The sequence below is a fragment of the Gracilinanus agilis genome, unplaced genomic scaffold (genome assembly GCF_016433145.1).
Source record: "Gracilinanus agilis isolate LMUSP501 unplaced genomic scaffold, AgileGrace unplaced_scaffold35775, whole genome shotgun sequence".
Classification (NCBI taxonomy): Eukaryota; Metazoa; Chordata; class Mammalia; order Didelphimorphia; family Didelphidae; genus Gracilinanus; species Gracilinanus agilis.
The window spans coordinates 1-9490 of NW_025368884.1; the positions used below are offsets into that span (position 1 = coordinate 1).

At 36.3% G+C, this 9490-nt stretch overlaps 1 protein-coding gene across 1 annotated transcript; it reads right to left on the reverse strand.

Moving 5' to 3' along the window:
• Positions 1-1863: 1863 nt before the first annotated feature.
• On the reverse strand, positions 1864-7245 carry LOC123254930 (ras GTPase-activating protein 3-like; the record flags this gene model as incomplete). Its single annotated transcript, XM_044683818.1, has 4 exons — positions 7190-7245; positions 5135-5241; positions 3851-3928; positions 1864-1941 (listed from the first exon to the last, which is right to left on the reverse strand). Coding segments are annotated over exons 1-4 (315 nt in total), but the record flags the coding sequence as incomplete, so codon positions are not given.
• Positions 7246-9490: the final 2245 nt, after the last annotated feature.

Here is a 9490-nt window from a genome sequence, read left to right on the forward strand (position 1 = left end):
ATATAATCTTATCTCATTATATGTTATATTTTATATATGTAAATACATATATAAAATAACCTCCAATTAGAATATAAAGTTCTTATAGGCAAGGAGAGGTAATAAGGTGGCTCAGTAGATAGCTTGCTAGGTTTGGAGTTAGGCAAGCTCATCTTCCTGAATTCAAATTGGGCCTGAGATATTTACAGGCTCTATATCCCAGGGCAAGACACTTAACCCTGTTTGCCTCAGTTTTCTCATCTGTAAAATGAGCTGGAGAAGGAAATGGCAAACCACTCCAATGTCTTTGTCAAGAAAACCCAAAATGGAGTCACAACGAGGTAGACATGACAAAAAAATGACTGAACAACAGCAGAGAGCAAGGACTCTGACTTTTGTATTTGTATTTGTATTTCTCCCTCCTCCCTAAGGCCCAATATAGTAACTGACACCTAGTTAGTGCTTAATAAATGCTTATTAATTTTTTTCTTTTAATCCTTACCTTCTGTCTTAGAATCAATGTTAGAGCTAGGCATTTGAGGTTTACGTGACTTTGACTTTCCCAGAGTCTCCTGTCTCTGGGTCTTGCTCTCTATCCACTGATATCTACTTTATCCACTCTTAACATTGTGAGAGAAAGGTATTGGAATTTCCTAGTATTATCAATTATCTATCGATAGCTATTTTTTTCTTATAAAACTATAGAACTTTCAGAAATTTAACCTATCTTATTTTGATGGGTATTCTTTGTAAAAGGACAACATAATTTTGAATAAATAAGTCTTACAAAATTTCATTGTTTCTCTCAATGCTTTCTGGTTAGAATTTGACATTTTTCATGTCTGATTTTTCTTGAGGCAAATAGATATAATTTGATAAATTCAAGTCCAGTCTCTCAATTTAATTTTATGTACGTTTTCTGTACTAAATGAATTTTCTGAAGTTAATATATTATTTGATTCCATTCATAACCCTTTTCCTTTTTACTGGGGGGATTCGTATTATTTAAATTAGACAGCAGACTTATCTTCTACCATTCTTTGTTAAATTGCCAGCAGCTGAACTTTAGAGAGAAAAAATAAAACATCTTCAGGCTCATTTGATGTTCAGGAAAACCACAGTTAAGGGCTCAATGTTTTCGGCAGATATGTTACTATAGTCCTGAGAAATTTCTCAGAGCACCATTTCTCTAATTATGGCCCAATCAACCAAACATGTAATTCTCTGTAATTCATGTAAAAGCACAGAGGCAGAAGGTGCTCAGCATGTAGAGGAAGGGCTAAGACCAGGACAGGGTAAGGCTAGTGACAATTGGAAGGAGTAATTTGAAGGAAAGATAAGCAGGAAAAGAATAAAAAAAAAAAGCAGTAACATCATGAAAATATGAGTGCAGTAGCAGTTAGGTGGCTTAGTGGAAAGGGAGCCTGGCCTAGAGACAAGAGATTCTGGGTTCAAATCTGACCTCAGAAACTTTCTAGCTGTGTGACCCTGGGCAAGTCACTCAACCCAAATCTCTTAGCTCTTGCTGTTCTTCTCTTTTGGAAATGATATTTAGTATGGATTCTAAGACGGAAGGTAAGGATTTAAAAAAAAAAAAAGATGAAAGGATGTGTGGAAAAGACTGAGGGATGTAAAAGGCAAAAAAAATTATAACAGGAATTGAAAGTTCAAGGATGGATCTCAAAAATCAGTCAGAAGTCAAAAAAGCACACAGGACAGAAAAAAAAAAATGAGAACCATGTCCTCCTGGTGGTGGGGGAGGGGATTAAGAGGAAAAATGTATATATACTGTATAATGTATATAATGTAAAAAAAGTATATACATATAATCTATATATATATATAATATACAGATGACTAGATAACAATTGATTGTTTACTTACATTTTTTACTGCATCAGCATATTTCTGCTCATTGAAGAAATCATAGAATGTAGCCATGTAAGACTCTTTGAAACTGGCCTGAAACAAAAGAGTTTGTTTAACTGTGGTGTTTATAGGTCTTGGCTCCCTCCCCAAAATCTGAACAATAAGAAGGCTCCAACTTTACTCAATCCAACATTATGGTAATCTAGAAATGAAAGGTAGAGAAGAAAAAGGAAAAGATAGTACATCTTGCTTTTAAAAATCATCAGGAAAGGGAGCAGCTGCTAATTGGCTCAGTGGATAAAGCACCAGGCTTAGAGATGGGAGATCCTGGGTTCAAATCTGGCCTCAGACACAGCCTAGATGTATGACCATGGGCAAGTCACTTGACTCCAATTGCCCACCCCGATTACTCTTCTGCCTTGGAACCAACATATAGAATTGATTCTAAGATGGAAGGTAGGGTTTTAAAAAAATTCATTGAATAAATAGCTGACAAACTGCTACTGTATAAATTTTAGTACTTTATAGAAATACATTAAAAACTTTATATTCATCAAATTTGCATAGATTTAAACCTATTTTCAGCAGTTTCCATATTTAAAGAAATCCTTTAACAATGCTTTAATAAAGAAAAAAAATCCTTTGATTTTTTAAAATGATGGATTTTCATACATAAGTCTCTCAAATAAAAATATTTCTCTACTAGCTAAAAACTACAATAACTAAAAATGGTGGTTTTAAAAATAAGGATGTTTAAAGTTCTAATTTAATGTAATTATTTTTTAGAAGAGGTATTATTTTTTGAAGCTGAAACTATTTGAAACCCTGTGCAGGTCTTAGAATCAGGCATAAATTCCATAGACCTTTTCCAAACCAATAAAATTTGGAGAAGATTGAGTAAATGGAGAATGTGACCAGTCATTGCTTCAGGCTTTTTGCTTTAAAAAAAAAAAAGTCTTTTATCTTACTTATTTGGAGAGGAACCAAAAGGACTTGCCATTAAGTGGCAGCTGGTTATCCCCTGTGATTCAGTAAGCTTAGTTTCATTTAGGTCCTAACCATTACATATAATGCCCTAAAGGAGAGAGCAGAGTAAACCAAGTAGTCATAAAATGTGGCTTATTCATATTCTGAAATGAACCTGCAGTAAAAGTTGTTTGCTGAACTAGATACAAGAAGGACTTGACTCATGCCTCATGCTTTTTGGAAAAGTGAAGGATTGAGCAGATTTACTAAAGTCTATTTTCATTTATATTCTCTAATATGGCTTTAAAAAAATTATTGCTTGAAAATTAAGAATAACTGTTCCCAAATACCACCAGTCTTACAGCTATTCCCAGTATGGGACTGAGAATCCTGGCCTGGGGCAAAAAATAAAATAGAAAACACTTTGTCTCTCCGTGGCCCCCCAAATAAAACCCAATCCACAAGTGAAAATAATATTTTCTTATATAGGCAGAATCAGGTTAAAATGAATTTTAAGGGCAGTTTTATAGAAGAATTAAAAAAAAAAAGGATAAAGGGTTCAGAGACATAAGTAGAAGGAGCAGGAAGTGCTACCCCACTAGCTTTGAAAACAATGCAGGTTTTTTATGAGCCTATTCAGTGAATAATGGATTAACTTTAATATGGAATTCTCTTCTCTCCCCCCTTCCTCTATGTCCTGGCCAAGTGACAAGGGATTTCCCGCGCTCTCCAAAGGGCCTGATTTCCAGGGACAAGTCTACTAGTAATAAAGTTAAATTGAATGAAGCAAGAAGTCTTAAACTCCAAGTAATCTTTTTCTCTGCTACAGGGAAGAAAATAATCTAGAAAATCAGTGAGATCTGGTTCTCTTTGAAATTTATAAATATATAAGCCAAAGAGAGAGAGAGGGGGGGGGGGGGGGGGGTGCCTGGCACTCATTCCAGGAACAAAGTACTTAAATGACAAGTGTTTTACTTTTAGAAAGCAAAAGGCCCTTGATAAACTAGAAGAAAAACAAAAAAGAAAAGAGACTTACAGATTTGGATTTGGATAAACTGCCCAGGGTCTGTATAGTCTTTGAGATAAGTGTCAGGGTTCTAGAAGTCTGTGGGTCCTATCAAAGGCAAGAAAAAAGAAACATGAATTATACTTTGGTCCAAATGTAACATGGAGAATACAGTATTTAGTACAAGTAACCATTTGGGTGTGATCCAAGAATCATGTCAAAGTTATGCAAACTGAGTCAAGTACTCACATGGTCAAATATTTATAAACAGTACAGAAACACATATGCCTTAAAAATGGACTCAAGCACCTAAATATCTAAATATCTAATGTATCTGCTGCTTGCATACAAGAGAGGCCTCCTGGTGGATTGGGAACAGAGCTAGCCTGAGGAATCAGGGAGACCCTGGTTCAAGGCTGATGGAACCTGGTCAAGTCACCTAGGCAATAACCTTAAGCAATTGCAGATCTGAGTTGACAGAGGGAGTTTCCTCCTTTGGAAACTGAAATTCCAAATCAGAACCAAAAAAAAAAAATCATCAATAGCATTGCTAGTGCTATATTTAGAACCAGTATAATTGACACCCAGGTGAGTAGGGCATTGACTATTTTCCAACAGAACTCCATCCATAGTGCTTCTTAAAGGTTATACAATCCAACTGGGAGCTATGTAGAGCTCCTACTTATCGTTCCAGATGATGGTCTGCTATTTTGGATTGCCTTGTAATATTCAAATGACTTTGTGGTTTAAATGTGAAGGGATTTCTGTATTGGATATCAGGCTCTATGAGAACAGGGACCCCATCTTTCTCATTTTTACATCCTCTCTCCCTCCCCCTGCCACCCCAGCACCTAGCTCTTTGAGTCAATGAATGAATTTCCAGTGAGGAAAATATATGGACATGTATATACATGCTCCTGAATACTTGATTTTCTCTTGGAAAAATCCCAGTTGGTGACGAGTAGATTCTGGAGTTTCTCATTTTTATGTCAAGCAGCTAAGCCATCAAGAATTTTTAAATATGTCATTAATCACTGCCAAAAGTATACCACCATCAGAGCTGATGAAAAGCAAAATCAAAGGGCAGATCCATGCTGTCATCTAACTATAGTCAAGCATTAAATGGTAAGTATTTCTTAATATTTATTTTGTAATAGGCTGATCCCTGACTCCTGCAAACGGTCATTTTTGCTTCTCAGTCTTCTACTTGCTAATATAGAACCCAGAGGACCTGTCAGAAGCCCAACCTCTATTTACAGAAAAGGTCTGCCATCATAGGGAAAAGAGGGGGGGAAATCCTTCAAATACACATACCGTATGATGAGGAGTGAGCTGAAAAAGGTTTGGTGAAAGGATGGCAGGAGCAAAGAATCTCAGGAAAATAAAGCTGCTTACAGCAGTATATCTCACATCCAGGTCACCTATAACCAAGAAAAGCCATTTTAACCTGGACCACCTGGATTCTAGAAGATAACACAACTTTGTCACTTGATAGATCAGATACACTTTGGACCTAAGCAATTATCTTAAAGGCGTAAGTTTCCATTGGAGAAAGCATCATCTTTTGGGGGCAGCATTAGAGATGCAAGAAGGGTGGCATCAATACAGAACAATTGGCAGCCTGATATGCCCATTCCCATTTGTGAGGAAGGACCAGAATAACTACTTGCCCTTTGAAGCTAGCTTTCAGGCTCCTAAAATCCATTGGGCAACTTATCTCTTCAACAAAACTGGAAGATGCCTTAGTTATCTTAAAGAGCTAATACTTTTTTCTTTTTTTAAAGAGTGAAACAGGGTAGCTTCTCTTTGGCTAGGTGAGGTCCATTGCACTTAATAAACCCAAACTTTGATTGTGGGAGGGATGGAGAACCATGCTGTGGCCAAGTAAGGTAAGAAAGACCAAGGATTTCCAGAGCCTTCAATTTGTAGTTCAACAGAAGCGACTTGACCTGGTACTAAAAGTTTCTGTTGCTTGGGTTAAATGATCTATAGTGTCTGTGTGGATAAATATGCAGTCAGGTCCACTTATCACATGGACTGCAGGGCTGGGCTATACCAAATGCAGTTTTGTGGAAATACAAGACTGGATGGTATTTGAGAGCACCCAAACTTGCAAAAGGAATAATTATCTATCTGCCATCTCTCCCAGAACTTATGGTGACTTAAAAAAAAAGACATTTCTGATTCTATGCTAAATACTGATGATGACTTTTTAAAAAAAAGATAATTTTTGATTCTACATTAAATAATGATGGTGACAAAAAAAGACAATTTCTAATCCTACATTAAATACTGATGGCGACTTTAAAAAAGAGAGGATTTCTTATCCTATGGAAAAGTAAAGAAATTGTTTCAAAATTAGGCAGCTAGATCAGGTTAGATATAATGGGCAGGTTGATAGCTTTGCCTTTCTTTGGCAAACTTCTTCCAGTGTTGTTTCTTTGATTATATTGGAGATCTCTTTTAATTTGGAGGCACATTTATGAATAACTGCTTCTAATCGTTCAGGACCCTTCAGGTATATTTTCAAAATGGCCCACAAAGAAACTCATGTGACCAAAGTTATTACAACTGATATATATATATATATTAAACCTGCTTTAGAAGTAAATTATCCACTTTAGTGGACTAATGGGGACACTTGGATAGAGAAGAATGAAAGTAAAATATGATGCAGTAAGGCAAGACCATGACAAATCAGTTTCTCAAACACTATAATTAGACTTGTCAGAAATTTTTCTCCCCATTTTCCATTCCTTAATTCACTCTGCCATTTCAGAAGGGTAAAATGATACACATTTTTCCAGACTATCCATTTCACCCACCCTTGCAAAGGCTGTGATCTACAGAGATCCACTTCAGTGAAAGGGTGTACAATGCCAACACAATGCCTCCAACTGACAGCAAGAAGAGACTGCTGAGGAAATTCCAAGTGGAAACACCAAAAGAAGCAATTTATCTGAACTGGAGGGTAGCCAAGACACAGAGTAAGTTCCAACCCTATGAGGAAATTGCCAGGAATTTTTTTATGGTCCCAGGGAACTGGGGGTCTTATCTTTTAAAGTGCATCCAAAAGAAGATAACAGGAAAAAATACCTAGGGAAATCCTAGGCAAAGGGATAAATTGCCCCCATAAACTCCCCTGCAAGATTAAAAAGGCAAAGTAGCAACCTGCTCATTATATCTAAGCTGGTCTAGTTGTCTAATTTTGAAACAATTTCTTTACTTTTATGTAGGATCAGAAATCCTCTTTTTTTTTTTTTAAGTTACCATTAGTGCTGGGAGAGATAGCAGAGAGACAATTACCAAAAGTGGGAATGTAATTATTTTTAACTGGGGTAACTACATCAACAGATATAGGAAACTCACCTTGGAATCGTTTGGCAGCTGATTCTCTCAGTGAAAAGAAAATATCACACATGACGGTTGGGCAGCTTACCCCAGATTTTGTGATAACATTGAAGATACGATCAACATATTGCCTCAGGTTTTCCTGCAACACATTTCAAATAGATCCAAATATTTTACTGTAAATGTACGAAATAATGTTTCATAGGATTTAAAACTGAAAACAATCTCACCAATCATCTCTTTCATCATCCCCACCATTTTCCCAGTGGTATGTAAGCTTCTTGAGGGTAGGGATTAAATTTTTTGTTTTTGCTTTTGTATCCCCCAAAGCTAGAATATTTGCCTTTAGTGCTTGTTGGACAAAACTGTTTAATCTAGGAGACATGTATACTAAGTGTCTTGTCCACAGTGATGTAGCTTTTAACAGTCAGGTATGGAACTCAGATCTTTTGATCCCAAAACTGGTGTGCTTTTTTTTCCCCCATGCTACTCAGTTAGGTGGCACAGTGGCTAGAGTGCTGGACCTGGAAATCAGAAGACTTGAGTTCAGGTCCACTCTCAAATACTAAGTAGCTTTGTACCCCTGGGCAAGCCATAAAAAAAAAAAAATCACTTTATGCCTCAATTTCCTTGTCTGTAAAATGAGTATAATAATAGCATCTTCTTCACAGGGTTGTTAGGAAGATAACATGAGGTATTCATAAGGTGCTTTGAAAACCTTAAAGCTTGAAAAAAATTCTAACTTATTATTATTATTGCCCCAATAGCACTATTATCCCACGGAGAATGTCAGAACAGTGCAGGTAAGTGACTCATAGGGCAGCCACACAGAATTTGGGTAGAGGAGTAGCACAAAGCCTTCTGATCCAAAGTCCAGAGCACCAGCTAATATCATGGGCTAAGGCCTAGGAAATAAAAAGCAAATCAAAGGAGTAAATGAAGCCAATGCAGAGAATGCCTCCCAAAGGAGAGAGGGTGTTTGAAGTCACTGAGTGCCTCATGATGAAATGCTATGGGTTTAAGATATTGGTGCTTTGATCTCCCCTATTTAAATTGGCATAGTGTTGATTCCCAGATAGAGAAGTGCACAGGAGCATCTGTGTATCTTATAGTCATGCTTTTAAAGCTTGTGTCAGAAATCAGCCTTCTATTCTCTAAATATACCACACAAAAAAATAAGAAGACAAATGTAATTATATGATAATAACAGTCATTATTCACTGAAGACTATGTGGAAAAAAGAAACATTCCTCCTCCCCTTAGTGTCTCCTCTTCCCCTAAGGTTAATCATCTATGCTAAAAGTCAAATGCATTAATGGGCCAGGAGTTGGGAAAGCTGTGTGTACCCCAGGAAGAATAGCTTTCTTTGCCCTTCACATTCCCCATCTGTAAGATAAGGAATAATAGGAATATTACTTTTATGCCTGCCAATCTCATAGAAATGTGGGGATGAATGGGAAAAGAAGTATGATAGAGTTGTTTTTTAAAATATTACTGTACGAGAAAAGAAAGAAAGGTTCAGTCCTTTAGGAATGAACTAATCATTGAAAATTTTTATGAAAAGGAATTCGTAATGACTTCTCCAGATATTAGACACCAGGGAATAATAATGATGAGGATAATGATAATAGAGCTGAGAATTGAAGTGATAGCCTAGACAGAGCAAATGATTAAGATAAAAAATGAGAATATGAAAAAAGGTGAGAGAAAAAATGGAGGAAGAGACAAGGACAAATGAGAGTAGAATGTTTTAAAGGTAAGATGATTTCAATTCAATTCAACAAATATTTATTAAGCTCTGATTGTGTACAAAACACACTAAGGGGTACTAGAGAAATACATGATCCATAAAGTCTACCTCAGACATAAGATGCATACCCCGATAATTATAATATAAAATTGGTACATGCATGAGAGAATATATGAGAGTTAAAGAAAAATTAAATTTGGAAAGGAAAAGGAGGAATAATACTAACGTCTTAAAAGTTCAAGGTGAAATGTTAGAACAGCAGGACTGAAAACAGAGACAAAAAAGAAGGAAGGGTGGTAGAATCAGCAATGAAAAACTGGAAGAGATCTTAGCAGTCAATTGAACCCTACCTCTTTATTTTATAGATAACGTTGCTGAGACCCAGATAGGCTAAGCCAATGAATCAATCAACAAGAATTTATTAAGCATTTATTATGTTCCAGGTACTTGGTTAATCATGCTGGGGATAAGAAATATGCCACCCCCCCCAAAAAAAAAACAGTTCTTGCCCTCAAGAAGCTTATATTCTACTGTGGAAGACAACATGTAAATGTATCAGTATATATATA